Below are 13,143 nucleotides of genomic sequence, written 5' to 3' on the forward strand. Positions count from 1 at the left end.
ACACTTGCAGGCGCGCCTGATTGTGGGTGGCTGCGGCCGGGCCGAGACGTCACCGTCCGCCTCGATTGGCTGAGGCCCCCAGGCATCGTTGTCCACCCTCTCGATTCGCCAGGCGCGTCGAACGTATTGGACCCGCAAATCATGGCGAGTGCGGAGAATGGCGTAGCGCCCACACCAGGCATCTCATCCTCCGAGAATCTCTCCGCCGTAGCCGTCTCTCCGCCGTCCCAGGCACTCAAAGACACGTCGGCATCGGATGCTTTAGCATCGCAGGATGCTATACAAACGAGCTTTGGCATGAGCTCCAACGAAAGCCCTGACGCCAGCAAAGCCGGGTCCGAGGCCGGCGCACGCCCCTGGCCCACAGGACTGCCTCCGTTGCCACCGCACTTGATGGGTGCTGATCTGCCCATTGCTAATATCTCTCGCATCATGAAACGTGCCCTGCCGGACAATGGCAAAATTGCGAAGAATGCCAAAGAATGCATGCAAGAGTGCGTCAACGAACTTATTAGCTTTGTGACATCCGAGGCCAGTGATCGATGCGGCAGCGAAAAGCGCAAAACGATCAATGGCGACGACATTTTATATTCGCTGCGTGTGCTTGGATTTGACAACTATGAGCAGGTGCTCAAAGTGTATCTGAGCCGCTACCGCCAAGCACAAGAAGACAACCCGCGTCAGCGCCGGCGCAGAGCCATGAAGCGGCGCTCCTCGCCGTCATCCCGGACTGGATCTGGCGACGGGGATCTCTCTACTACGGAGGGTGCAGTGGATGATGATGCGCAGGAGGACGACGACGACGAAGACGCCGCAAGCGACGAGGGCGGCGACGAAGAGTAATAGACGGGGTCATGGATCGCAACAGGTTGCGGCTGGCCGCACGTACAGATCAATAGTCCACGCCCTACATCCCGCATGCGAACCAACGTGCGCACGCGCGCGCGCAAGATAGACTCGAGGAAGAGATGCACATGTATTGCCCATAAAATCTCGAACTACGGCGATATTATTCTTGGGTTGTCAGTGAGTGTGCGTCGTACCTTCCACGAGAGCCATAATCATACTGAGTGTAAGAGCAAGCATACGTACCGGTACAAGTAAAAGAAGAATGTCAAGAGGTAAAAGCCCAGCTTGACGAAACTTTCCTTTTTGTGACTCATAAGCGTGCGGAATATCTCTGTTGCATCCAGCAAATATGTCTTATTGATGACCCTGCGGTGAGCGCACGCATACGCACTTGTTAGCATTGAAAGCGAAAAGAGGCAGATTGATCGCAAGGGCGATCCACTGTCCATTGAGCAGAAACAGTAGGGTGAGAACAGCATGTGCCGACATTTCCGGCAGCGTAAACTGGTTGAGCTTGGTGCACAGATCAATCGGGTTGATATAATCTGATTCAAGGTCCGAGTACATAATGACCTGGCGTGAGTCTTGGCAACGTACATAAAACACCATCACAAACAGCAAAATGGCTGTGAGAAGAATAGAGAATAGGAAAAGCCATCCTGGATGTTAATGCGTCGCGCATACCTTCTCCGTTCATAGTGCCAAAAATCGACGAGGACAAGGGGAGGAGAGGATGCAGGAGGGCACCGAGGTGTTGTGATTATGTAACGCATCTGCGCTCGTTTCGCCTATGGACCAGCTGCGACGGCAGCTCGTTTCTTCTGAATCAATTCGCGCAGCGGCAGTCGCTCCGGCAGCCATTCACCGTTGTTGATGATAAGTACTTTCATAAGCTCGTGATAGGCAAGTCCAGGTAAGAGTTTGGGCGTGATCAAAAAGTACTGTCCGGCTTCCGGCGTGCATGTCATGGCAACCATCTGGCTGTGGACGGCGCGCTCAGCGCGTGGGTCCATGCCTTGATTGATCTCATCCACGAGCGAAAAGGGCGTGCGTGAGAGCTCTGTTAGGCTCAGTAGGTATAGGATGGTCGCAAGGGATCGTTCACCGCCCGATTGCCGCTGTCCAGTAAGCAGCTGCAGCCGCTCAGTATCGCGAAATTTGACCAGGATATCAATGCCCCATTTTTCATAGTGGGTCGCATCGCGTGCGAGTCGAACTTCGCCTGCACACTTCATCCGATCAAACGCAGCGGAAAAGCGCTCATTTACGGCCTGTATAAGCGTTTCCAGGGCCGGAAGCCACTGTTCTTCTACGCGCTGCATAGCCGAGACGCACCTTTCTCGTTCCGCGCGTCCTCCTTCCAGAGACCGTTGGAGCTCAAGGATCTTTTCTTTGCGTTCGCGGAACGTTTCCAATACGCTGGGCCCAACACCCCATGGCACTTCAAGTTGGGCCTGAAGACGCGCGAGCTGTGCTTCTAGCTGCGCAACCGATTCGTCTTCGGCTTGTGATTGTACCATAGCTTGAACCTCGTCGGTAGCATTCCGCCATTGTTGCTGTGCACGCGCTTGTAGTTCTTTGGTCTGGGACTTGACAGCGGTGAAGTCGTCCAGAACCGAGCGTAGTGCCGTTTCGGCTTCTTCTACGCGCGTCCTGTGTTCGCGCAGCGTGGCTCGACACGCTTCGACGTCCGCATACACATGCAGCATGGCTAGTCCGTGTACATCTGACGAGGCATTGGCGCGTGTCATGGACAAGAGGCACCGACAGAGACGCTCGGAAATTTTGGCCATGTCACATGCCAGTTTGTGTCGCTCAGCATGAATACGGCGGCGCTGGATAGTGATGGATGGTTTGGCCTCTTCTTGAGCAAGATTGGCGCGTTGCGCGGCTATTTTGGCTTCCCGTCGTTCCCATTCGCGGTGCTTGGTATAGAGCTCGTGGTGCGCATCCTTGATGCGAGCGAGATCTTGAGCGAGTGCGTCGCAGTGCTGAGCATGCTGCGTTCGATCATGCTGCCTACGCTCCAGCTCAGATTGGAGATGATCTAGTTGGCGTTGGTAGGAAGTCATGCTTTCCTCTGCACGCTCGCGTTCTGACGAGTCTTGCTGGTAGGCAAAGTTGCGCAATGGCTTGAGGACACGCGACATGGTCTGTGGCAGTTTTCGACCGTAGCTGGAGTAGGTTGTGGTAAACACGGTATCAGCGACGATATACCGCCGAATGGCGCGGTACTGTTCCATGTCCTGCGGTCGCACGCGGTCTCCGCGAAATGAGATGGGGATAGCGTGAAGATTGGAAGCACTGCACAGGTACTTTAGTACTTCGTTTGGTGCATCGACGCAGTCCATGGCATACGCATCAAAGCCGAGGGCAGCTAGGTCACTCGGCGGAATCGGAGGCGTATACGTAGACCGAGTCGACTCGAGCTCCACCACATTCAGACGCCATTTGCGCTTATCAATGAGCTCGCGAGTGAATAGGTCGTAATCGGCACGCGTCTCACACACAAAGGTGCGCTGTACGGGCCAGCTTAAGCATGTTTCGATGGCCCGTGCCGCTTCGGGGCGCGTGATTTGAAGGATCAAGAGGACGGGCTCATGCACTGTCCGCTCAAACAAGTCCTGATGATGCTCGAGCCATTGCACGGCCTCGAACGTATCACGATCAGCCCGAGCCATGATTTGTAGGCGCCTATGCCGGGCCGTGTCGACTGCATCAAGCGACCGACGTGCCTCGTCCATTTGAGAGGACAGACGTTGTTGCCTCGTTCGTAGCTCTAGGCATTGGGTATCCATATCGTGTAATTCGTCACAGGCCACGCGATGCTCGGCTTTACGACTGCGAAGTTGGCCGTCAAGCGGCTCGAGGGGGCCGGGCGGCGTATCTGAAGCGATGATCCGCTCCATTTCGGCTATTTTTGTACGCATGTCCTCGATGGCGGCGTGTCGTTCTGCGTCATGCGCTTCAAGCTGCTTTTCCTGTTCTGTCAACGACGCCAGCGTCGTATCGAGCTCCTCGCGCGAGGCTGTGAGGCGCAAAATCGCAGTATGCGCTTCGTCCGCTTCGCGTTTGTGCGTCTGCATCACGACTTGGGCCTTTTCCAGCTTTTCGTTCGCCAGCTCGACGGCGCGCTCCAAGGGCGCTTGGTCCTGGAGGAGGCGCTCCAAGGCGCGTTTTCCTTCTTCGCGCTTAGCGCGCGCTGCATCGTACTGTGCCTTGACGTCGTAGTATTGTGCAAAGACGATGCGTACTTGCAGGGCAGCGACGCGTTTCTCCAAATCGAGCCGTTCTTCGTAGCGGCGGATATCGCGCTCCAGAACGGCGTTGCGTTCTTCTAGATGATCGTGTTCTTTTTGCTCTTGCTCAAGCCGTGCATCGAGAGCGGCGCGTTGATGGCCGTAATCGATGAGCTGGGCGTGCCATTCCGACAGTTGGGCGTGACCTGCGGCATGCTGGGTATCTTGCAGGAGCTTGGATGGCGTCATGGCCGCAAAGTCTGCGACGCGGTCTTGGGGAAGAAAGGCACAGAGGTTGCCGACTTCGATATTGAACTGGGACACGGCCTGATGGACTTGGCGAGCTGACGCAGGTACGCCTTGCAGCATCCAATCGCTCGTGTTCGACTCGCGAAACAGGATGCGACGGATGGTCACATTGGACTCGGTCCCTTGAAGCTCGATCTCGACCCATCCCTGCGAGTGGCCGAGTTTGACGTACGATGCGACGTCCTTGGCGCGTCCTAGCACGCTCGGCTTCCATCCCAGGCCCAGGGCGATAGCACACACGACCGTGCTTTTCCCTGTGCCGTTGGGCCCCACAATCATATTCAGGTGCGGCCCGGGCCGGAACTCGACCGCGTCATATGTGACAAAGTGCTCGCATGCAACACGGACGATCGATCCAGGCCGGAAGGACAGCGCTGGATGCGTGGGCATCAAGGCAGGGAGAGAGGGACGCGTCACCCTTACCACGTGATCACCATGGCGGGGGCCGTGGCGGCGTGGCTGGAGGCGATGGGCGTTGCGGAGGCCTCGTGGGAGGCCTTTGTGGTTTGGTTGGATCGGATGCCGCCGGATGTGCTGCGGGAATGGGGGCGGCGGTACTCGGCGCAGCAGCGCGGCACGATTGCGCGGATGCGTGAGCGGCGGCGACAGTACGTGGAGCGTGCCGCGCCGCCGGAGCTTGGTGTGGCGGCGCTGCGAGCGTTGTGTCCTACGCTGTGGCAGCACCTCGTAGCCGGGGCTGATGGCGAGCAGGAGAGTGATGATGACACGGAGCCGCTAGGGCAGGCATCGGAGGCGAGCACGGATGCGCTATATGAGTTACCTAGCAAGTACATGGAGGCCACTGACCAGGACGCCATTGATCCGCAAACGCCGCGTGCTCTGGTGGACGTTTTCCGCCGCACGGTGCTGGCTCAGTTTGTGACGGGGACCCTGCGTGTGGCACCGGCCTTGTATGAGGCGAGCGATTTTGACGAGCAGTGGGATGTGGCGTCGGGCGACGAGGATGCCTGGCTCGAGGGGGTATAGACTTAGTAGCGCTTGATGATATTCGCCTCGTAGGGATGCGCGTCGTTGGGATAGATCTTGAGGCGCTCGAGACGCCGGTCACGCAGCTTGTTCTTCGGCAGCATGCCAGAGACGGCGCGGCGGAGGATCTGCTCGGGCTTCGTCTGCATCATGGTCTTGAATGGAATTTCTTTGAGACCACCTGGGTACATGGTGTGGTGCCGGTACAGCTTCTTGTCGGCCTTTTGGCCCGTCACGGTGATGTGCTCGGCGTTCGTGACGACGACATAGTCGCCTACGTCTCTGGACGGATCGTACACGGGCTTGTTCTTGCCCATGAGTGTGACGGCAATAGAGCGCGCGAGTCCACCTAGCACACGCTCGCGCGCATCGACGTGGTGCCAGACGCGCGCGAACGCGAGCGTCGTATTTCCCACCCGCTGAGACATGGGGAGGAGAGGAAGAAAAACGGCGGCGGCCTGGGGGCGTGACGCGACTCGGCCGAATGACAGGGGCCACGACACCCACGTCCTCCCAACGAGCTGGCGGGCAGCCATCATGGCTTTCGAGCAGGGTGCGAGTGATCTGACGGCCGACTTTTTGCAGCGCGAGAAGCAGGCGGCGGGGGTGCTGCTGGGCGATGATGAGGCGCTGTTTGGCGCGCCGAGTGCGGGTGAGCATGACTTTGAGCGCCGTGCACGCGAGTTTCCCGCGTTGGACGACGACGGTGCGTTCGAGGCGGCGCTGTCGAAGAGTGAAGAGGCAACTGCTGCGCAGCCGGTGCCTGTGACATCGGACGAGGACCGCTTCCGTGCGTCGTACCCGGATATCGATGCGCCTGTCTCGGGTCTGGACGCCGAGGATGCGCAGCACGCGTGGGAAGCGACGGCGCCGCGCATGCAAAAAGAGACGCTGTATGAGTTGGAGAGGGACGTGCCGGCCCCTGCGCCGGAGGCTGAGCCAGCGCCGCCGGTGACGGAGCCTGTGGACGTGGGCCCGACGCCGTTCACGTACGAGGCGCTGGACGAGGAGACGGAGGCTTTGCGTTCGTGGCGCGAGCGCCAAGCGGACGACGTGGCGCGCCGCGAGGCCCAGGCGGAGCGCGAGCGTGCTGAGGCTGTATCGCGCGCCGAGCGGGAGATGGACGAGTTTTATGCCAACTACCGTGCGCAGAAGGAGAAGAATATCAAAAAGAACAAGGAGGACGAGGCGCAGTTCCAGCAGCAGCGGCAGGCCGAGCTGGCCGAGGGCACGACGTGGACGCGCATCACCAAGCTCCTCGATCTGCAGCATAGCCAGAGCAAGACGATCGCGAAGGGCGGCGCTGGCTCGAGTGACCTGACGCGCATGAAGGACCTGTACCTGCGCCTGCGTCGCGAAGGCGACAAGGCGCCTGGTGCTGCCGGATACTAGACGTGTTATATAGATACATTATCTGGACGCGGACGTGCCGGGACGGCGCCCGGACGCCAGCATCTTGTACTGATCAGCCGACGGCACGCGCCGAGCGAGCGTGTCCAGCAGCTCATCCAGCGAGGCAGGCGGGTCGGGCGGCGCGCGCTTCCGGAGCATCACGACCCAGTGCTTCTTGATCACGTACAGCGGCCACTGCCAGTCGGGCGAGGCGAGCTTGTCGAACTCAATGTCCGCCGCGGACGCCTTGCGCTGGGCGCGGATGCGCCTCAGCAGGATATGGTCGTCGCGCGGCGCGTACCACCGCGCGTTCTGCTCGTCGGAGCTGCGCCGCTCGGCACTGAGCATGCCGCGCCACTTGCGGCTCAGGACGCTGATCCGACGTGGCGACGGGCCGAGGCGCTCGTGGATGAGCGTCCACGGCAGATTCGGGCCGTCCGGCGCACAGCCGACCTCCGCGCAGCACGCCAGCACCGTCCGCCGCAGCGCCTCTTCCTCGTCCGGATGGAACGCGCCCTGCGGCGCCGGGCCGGCCTTGCGGCTCTGGATCTGCTCGCGCCAAAAGTGCTTGCACACGTTGCCCGAGCGGCCGAGGCGCGTGCCGATCTTCTCCCACTGGTGGCCGAGCTCAGCGACCGCGGACGTGAGCGCCGCCACATCCTCCGGTGTCCAGTGCCCGCCGCGCAGCACATCCTTGCGCATGCTCTTGATGTGCATGCGCACAGCATAGTTCGGGCGCGTGCCTACCGAGAGGGCGATGTGCTTCCACAGCTCCTCGTGCAGCTGCTTCTGGTCCGGGCGCCGGTGCCAAATGAGCTCGTCGAGCGCCGCCTGAGACAGCTGGTGGTGCTGGCAGAACTTGTCGAGCGCAGCCGTCGCGCGGTCCTCTTCGTCGGCACTCCATCGACCGGTGCGCCACGAGAGCTGGTACGCCTCCTTCAGCCAGTAGAGCCGGTCACTCGAGTACGCATGCTCCAGCACCATCTGCTCATATGTCTGCCCGGCATGCTGCGCCACAAACGACGCGCGTGCCTTTTCCTGCTCGGGCCGCAGCTTGCGCGTCCGCGGCGTGGGCGCGGGCGCCTCGAGCACGAACGGCAGCGACGCATCGAGCACGATCGGCGGCGCGTGCTGGTCAAAGGGCGGCGGATGCAGCTCCCGCATCGCCGCGAGCGCCTGCTGCTGCTGCTCCACGGTCGCGGCCACGACCGCCGCGCCGTCGTCGGAGCGCGGCCGCTTGGCGAGCGCCATGTCGTCGTCGTCACCAGCGACGCGCTTCGCGCTGGCATGTTCCTCGGCGGCCGGTGGCCACGCATGCCACGACGCGCCATCCAGACTCGGGCCGGACAGCATCGCCTGCCGCGCCCTCTGCGCCCGTTGCTCCATCGTAGCGACACGGCAAAACGCGGTCGGCGACTACCTCCACTCTTCTATGGCCGGGGACGCATGGTTCGCTCGCTGGCCTCGCGAATGGCCCACGTCAGGGCGTAGGTGCGAGCGGCGTCTTCGTACGAGCTGAGGATGGGCGATGTGCCTTCGCCGTGCTCGATGCAGTCGATGAGGCTCGAGACCTCGGAGAAGAAGGGGTCATCGTCGTTGTAGCGCACGATTTCTTCGTGATCGTCACCGGGGCGGCGGATGTACAGCATGGGCGCATTGTAGGGATCCACGAGGCGCAGAGAGTAGCCGTCGGCGTACACGTCGATCTGCGTCGAGTAGTCCGTGCCCTGGAGCGCGACGGCGTGCGTGAGTGAGCCGACGGCGCCCGACTCAAACTTCCACGTGGCGCATGTCACGCGCGGAATGCGGTTCGCGGGCTCGATCAGCGACTCGTCCACGGGGATCTTGCGCAGCTGGCCAGCCGGCTCGTAGTGCTCGAGCGACTGCGCCATGACCGAGCTGAGATCGACCTCGCCGGCAAAGTAGCGCGCGAGGTCGCAAAAGTGCGTGGCCTGCTCGACGATCGGGCCCGGGTTCTTGGACTTGTCCCACCAGTCGAGCTTCGCCGTGTGCTCGTACGCCATAATGTAGCGTGCATTGACGGCCATCACATGCAAGTCGTTCTCCGCGATGATCTGCTTCATTTTTTGCACCACCTTCAGGTAGCGGAGCATGTAGCCGACACTCACGAGACTGCCGTTCTGCTCCAGCATCTTGGCGACCTCGAACGTCTGGTCCACCGCACCCGTCGACACCGGCTTCTCGATGAACAGCGGCACATTCGGCAGGCCGGCCGTCAACAGCTGCTCGAGGTTGCGGCCAGGCTCCGTGCCACCACGGAACGCGGGCGGCGAGCCAACCCACACGGCGTGCGGGTACGTCTCGGCGCACACAGACGCCATGTAGTCCTTGAACGTCGGGTACACCACCGTGTCCTTGTACGCACTCAGCACAAACGACTGACACTTGGTCTTGAGCACGCGGCGCGCTCGCTCGGCGTCAGGGTCGATCAGCGCCACGACCTTGAGACGCGGGCCGAGCTTGTGCTCAAGACGGAACGAGTGATTCCACGGACCTTCGTCGGAACCAAAGTTGATGTTGCCCGCACCGACAATCACCACACGAAAGTCGGCACCGGGCGCCGGGGGCTCTTGCTTGTCCATGGCTGTTTTCGCGCTCGGATCGAACGACAGCGTTGGCTGCGACGTGGGCCGCATCACACGCGGCGACGCGCAGAGCGTGCGCGTGCAGGCGCGGCGCATCGCCGCTGTGGCCAGCATGGGTCGGAGGGCTCGGGCGACAAACATGACCGTCGAAATGCAGGTCCGATGGACGGACCACGTCCGTCCACGTCAGGTGCACGTGGCACAAGGCCCGTGCGCTATGAACACCGGCGCGCGACGCACCCCGACCTGCGACGATCCCTCGCCGTCAGCGACGACCGAGACGCTCTTCCAGCACGTCGATCGAGAGTGTGCCGTCACGCACGTCTATGACTTTGCCGATATCTGCATGCGCACTGATCGTAGGCAGGGCAGACGTGTACAGGGTAGAGAGCTCCATGCTCGCCGTAGCAGGCGCCCAGTACACCAGCACGAGCGGGTACGACGTGCGGCCGTCTTCATGCTGCCTCGCGTACGATAGAAGAACAAAGCGCGGCGAGTGCTCAGGCAGCTCTTCTTGCAGCTCGTCCAGCGAAATCGCATCGAATTCGTCCTCTTTTTCGAGAAGCAGCCGTTTCTTGTCGATCTTGACAATCAGCGCCGCGCCTTGCGACGAGCTCTTGGACAGGCGAAACGCCCGCAGCGCCGCCGGCAGCGAGGCGGCGACGTCGACGGTGGAGGACATGGGACAAGAGGACGGCCCACCACGCCCCGCCTCCCACGCCACCTCCACGTGAAAAAAGGGCCTCTTTTTACGGACTATGGTGTCGCGCCGCGACGCACGCTTCGCTGGCGCGGCGGATCGCCCACGTAAATGCGTACGTGCGCGCGGCGTCGTCGTACGAGGTCAGGATCCTGTGCCGCTGCGAAGGGTCTTCCACGGCGTCGAGCATGCCCGCTACTTCAGAGAAGAAGGGGTCGTCGTCGTCATACTTGTACACCTCTTCTCGGTCGTCGCCCGGGCGGCGCACGTACAGCACCGGCGCATTGTACGCATCACACAGACGCAGCGAATATCCGTCCGCAAACACGTCGATCTCCGTGAAAAAGTCGCGGCCATGCAGCGCAATCACATGCATGAGCGAGCCCACCGCGCCCGACTCGTACTTCCACGTCGCACTCGTCACCCGCGGCACACGCTCCTCGGCGGGGATGCAGGCCTCTTCGTCAAAGGCGAGCTTGCTGAGCCCACTCGGCGGCTCAAAGTGCTCGAGGGAGTGCGCAATAATCGAGTCGAGCTCGACTTCGCCGCCAAAGTAGCGCGCCAAGTCACAAAAGTGCGTCGCTTGCTCAATCACCGGGCCGAGGCTCTGGGACTTGTTCCACCACCACTGCTTCGTGAGGTGCTCGTACGCAATCACGTAGCGTGCATTGACGGCCACCACACGCAAGCGGTTGTCCGAGATGATCTGCTTCAGCTTTTGCGAGACTCGAAGGTATCGAAGCATGTAGCCCACACTCACCGGGCCCAGCTTGCCGTCGATGTATCGATCCACGTCCATGACGTCGTCCACGGAGCTCGTCGAGACGGGCTTCTCCAAGAACACACCCACGCCTGGAAGTGCGTCCGCCAGCATCTTTTCGATATCGCGTCCCTCGTGCATACTGCCACGGAACGCGGGCGGCGAGCCGATCCAGACCACATGCGGCCTCGTGTCGGGCGTCACCGTCGCGAGGTAGGCGTGCATATCAGGGTACACGGCCGTGTCTCTGTACGAGCTCATCGCCGAAGATGCGTGCTTCTGCCGAAGCACCTTTTCTGCATTCTCCCTCACGGGGTCGATCAGCGCCACGACGTGGAGACGCGGGCCGAGCTTGCGCTCCAGACGGATCGAGTGATTCCACGGACCTTCTGGAGAGCCAAAGTTGATCTGGCTCGCACCTACGATGACCAGCCGCACATCCGCGCCCGGACGCGGCGGCAGCCCCGGCGCGCACATCGCCGTGGGCGTCTCTATCAGCGGTCATGCCGTAGCGGCGCGCGACAAGACGCAGCCGTCGAGATTCGCACGTGACGTGTCATCGGGCTCGGCCTCGACCGACGACGACGGCCGCTCTTTTTCCTACCAGCGCCGTTGATCAGCATGCCTGTGCCGTTCGAGGCGGTGATTCCAATGGCCATTGTCGGCGTCCTCTTCGCTGTGACGGGCACGGGGTACAGCGCCGTGTCGCGTCTCGCGAACGAGGGCAAGCCTCTGCGCCACAACCTCGACGAATGGGAACGCATGATGATGCGCCGTGATCTGCGTTTAACGGGGACAAAACGAGGGCAATCGGTATGTATGTGCGTGCGCACCTAACTCTCAGCGGGAGCCCGTGGCCCCTGAAGCCTTTGCCACGAATAGTGGCTGGACCGCCGAGCGGATCTAGTAGACACAAAGACATCTATGTGCCCTATCTCACCGACGCCTTCGTCGCCGCTCGTTCGGGTTCTTGCGTCCAAGGCCAATCGCCGGCAGCTCGCCCAGTGGCTGCGAGTGTGTGCCGCTCAGCAGGTCAGGCAGCCAGTCGGGGTCCGCGTAGCGTGCTGTGAGCGAGTCTTGCCCCTTTTCGAGCTGCCTCTGCAGCGCGCGTTCCTCGCGCTGGCGCTGCTGCTTTTGCCGCGCGACGGCGCGCTGCCACTCGAGCTGGTCTTCCCGTAGAATCGGCACGCCCGAGTTCTTGCTTTGTCCGCTCGGTCGGCCGCCCGACGCACTGCCAGGCTTGGGCATCGGCAGGGCATACACCGTGCCGCGGTTGCGGTACTGGAAGTTGGGCTTGAGATGCACCTGCATGGTGCCAGCGTCGCCGTGGCCGCCGGCGGTCGTCGTGACAGAGGTGCGCAACAGCGCGGCGTTGCCGCACGACGGGCAGAACTTGCGCTCGGGGTCCTTGCAGATCCGGTAGCACGCGTGGCATCGGAGGACCCAGCTCTTGACCCGCTCGATGCGTGCGCCGTCGACACTCACGAGGTAGAGTCCCATTTGTAAAAGTACATTTTGCACGGCAAAGTCGCCTGTCATGCACGCCACGCTCATGCGAGCCGGCGTGCCCTTGCCGCGACGACGACGACGCGCCTTTTTCGGCGCCTCGACGGACGATTCCTCGGTGACGATGCCCAGGGCCTTGTTTTTGTGCTGTACGATATTGTCCGGCGTGATCCATTCTCCAGCGCGCTCGTCATCCTCGTCGTCCGCGACGTGGTATCGAGGGGCCCGTTTCGTGACCAGCGTGAAGCCGTCTGCGGCCTCGTGGCCCCCATGGTGGACGTCGTGCTGGGCCTCTGTTCGGCCCCGCTGCTGGATCGCGTCTTTCGGCCCCTCCTGCGGCTGTGCGACTCGCTTCTCCTCCAGGCGCCGCTCTTCGTGCAGCTGCTGCCCCGTCTTGCCACCGACCGTCTGACGGATGCGCCACGTCCCATGAGCCTCGACTTCCAGCGCATACGTGAGCGCCAGCACATGCAGATCAGGCTTCGACAGCACAGCATAGTCACCCGTCTGCTTCGCAAACTCCATGACCATTTTGAGCGCCTCGGCGCCCGGCTCACGCACCTCGAGGTCGATCTGACCCGTCGTATGCAGGGTATGCAAATAGTCACGCGCCCGCGCATCCCGCAGCTCTGCTACCACCGAGGCAGGGATATAGTACTTGTCCGCCAGTCCGGCGATGCGCGCCTGCACGAGCAAGGGCGCCGCATCGAGCACCAGCGACTCGATCCCCGTCGCCGGCCGATCCGTCATGGCGTGCGAGGAAAACGGCGCGCAGCGTGCAAAAAACGTCGGCCT

The 13,143-nt window shown here is 61.8% G+C and overlaps 12 protein-coding genes across 12 annotated transcripts; 4 read left to right on the forward strand and 8 right to left on the reverse strand.

Moving 5' to 3' along the window:
- Window positions 1-141: 141 nt before the first annotated feature.
- On the forward strand, window positions 142-843 carry MRET_3907 (nuclear transcription Y subunit beta; the record flags this gene model as incomplete). The annotated part of the gene is made up of 1 exon (XM_027630534.1): window positions 142-843. One exon carries the CDS (start codon window positions 142-144, stop codon window positions 841-843), a length of 702 nt encoding a protein of 233 aa, XP_027486402.1.
- A 166-nt stretch (window positions 844-1,009) lies between these two features.
- MRET_3908 (protein cornichon) lies at window positions 1,010-1,546 on the reverse strand (the record flags this gene model as incomplete). The annotated part of the gene is made up of 6 exons (XM_027630535.1): window positions 1,010-1,014; window positions 1,044-1,066; window positions 1,093-1,215; window positions 1,241-1,422; window positions 1,447-1,508; window positions 1,534-1,546. 6 exons carry the CDS (start codon window positions 1,544-1,546, stop codon window positions 1,010-1,012), a joined length of 408 nt encoding a protein of 135 aa, XP_027486271.1.
- A 91-nt stretch (window positions 1,547-1,637) lies between these two features.
- On the reverse strand, window positions 1,638-4,787 carry MRET_3909 (structural maintenance of chromosomes protein; the record flags this gene model as incomplete). The annotated part of the gene is made up of 1 exon (XM_027630536.1): window positions 1,638-4,787. One exon carries the CDS (start codon window positions 4,785-4,787, stop codon window positions 1,638-1,640), a length of 3,150 nt encoding a protein of 1,049 aa, XP_027486331.1.
- Window positions 4,788-4,832: 45 nt separating this feature from the next.
- Window positions 4,833-5,384, forward strand: MRET_3910 (uncharacterized protein; the record flags this gene model as incomplete). The annotated part of the gene is made up of 1 exon (XM_027630537.1): window positions 4,833-5,384. The coding sequence occupies one exon, from the start codon at window positions 4,833-4,835 to the stop codon at window positions 5,382-5,384; it is 552 nt and encodes a 183-aa protein (XP_027486310.1).
- A 2-nt stretch (window positions 5,385-5,386) lies between these two features.
- Window positions 5,387-5,812, reverse strand: MRET_3911 (large subunit ribosomal protein L13; the record flags this gene model as incomplete). The annotated part of the gene is made up of 1 exon (XM_027630538.1): window positions 5,387-5,812. The coding sequence occupies one exon, from the start codon at window positions 5,810-5,812 to the stop codon at window positions 5,387-5,389; it is 426 nt and encodes a 141-aa protein (XP_027486382.1).
- Window positions 5,813-5,921: 109 nt separating this feature from the next.
- Window positions 5,922-6,776, forward strand: MRET_3912 (clathrin light chain; the record flags this gene model as incomplete). Its single annotated transcript, XM_027630539.1, has 1 exon — window positions 5,922-6,776. The coding sequence occupies one exon, from the start codon at window positions 5,922-5,924 to the stop codon at window positions 6,774-6,776; it is 855 nt and encodes a 284-aa protein (XP_027486381.1).
- An 18-nt stretch (window positions 6,777-6,794) lies between these two features.
- On the reverse strand, window positions 6,795-8,162 carry MRET_3913 (DNA-binding protein; the record flags this gene model as incomplete). The annotated part of the gene is made up of 1 exon (XM_027630540.1): window positions 6,795-8,162. One exon carries the CDS (start codon window positions 8,160-8,162, stop codon window positions 6,795-6,797), a length of 1,368 nt encoding a protein of 455 aa, XP_027486455.1.
- A 44-nt stretch (window positions 8,163-8,206) lies between these two features.
- On the reverse strand, window positions 8,207-9,523 carry MRET_3914 (NAD binding dehydrogenase family protein; the record flags this gene model as incomplete). Its single annotated transcript, XM_027630541.1, has 1 exon — window positions 8,207-9,523. One exon carries the CDS (start codon window positions 9,521-9,523, stop codon window positions 8,207-8,209), a length of 1,317 nt encoding a protein of 438 aa, XP_027486352.1.
- Window positions 9,524-9,647: 124 nt separating this feature from the next.
- Window positions 9,648-10,064, reverse strand: MRET_3915 (cofilin/tropomyosin-type actin-binding protein; the record flags this gene model as incomplete). The annotated part of the gene is made up of 1 exon (XM_027630542.1): window positions 9,648-10,064. The coding sequence occupies one exon, from the start codon at window positions 10,062-10,064 to the stop codon at window positions 9,648-9,650; it is 417 nt and encodes a 138-aa protein (XP_027486363.1).
- A 67-nt stretch (window positions 10,065-10,131) lies between these two features.
- Window positions 10,132-11,319, reverse strand: MRET_3916 (NAD binding dehydrogenase family protein; the record flags this gene model as incomplete). Its single annotated transcript, XM_027630543.1, has 1 exon — window positions 10,132-11,319. The coding sequence occupies one exon, from the start codon at window positions 11,317-11,319 to the stop codon at window positions 10,132-10,134; it is 1,188 nt and encodes a 395-aa protein (XP_027486349.1).
- A 144-nt stretch (window positions 11,320-11,463) lies between these two features.
- MRET_3917 (uncharacterized protein) lies at window positions 11,464-11,749 on the forward strand (the record flags this gene model as incomplete). Its single annotated transcript, XM_027630544.1, has 2 exons — window positions 11,464-11,655; window positions 11,687-11,749. The coding sequence occupies 2 exons, from the start codon at window positions 11,464-11,466 to the stop codon at window positions 11,747-11,749; spliced, it is 255 nt and encodes an 84-aa protein (XP_027486457.1).
- Window positions 11,750-11,778: 29 nt separating this feature from the next.
- On the reverse strand, window positions 11,779-13,098 carry MRET_3918 (RNA-binding protein NOB1; the record flags this gene model as incomplete). The annotated part of the gene is made up of 1 exon (XM_027630545.1): window positions 11,779-13,098. The coding sequence occupies one exon, from the start codon at window positions 13,096-13,098 to the stop codon at window positions 11,779-11,781; it is 1,320 nt and encodes a 439-aa protein (XP_027486343.1).
- Window positions 13,099-13,143: the final 45 nt, after the last annotated feature.

The sequence above is a fragment of the Malassezia restricta genome, chromosome VII, assembly GCF_003290485.1.
Source record: "Malassezia restricta chromosome VII, complete sequence".
NCBI lineage: Eukaryota > Fungi > Basidiomycota > Malasseziomycetes > Malasseziales > Malasseziaceae > Malassezia > Malassezia restricta.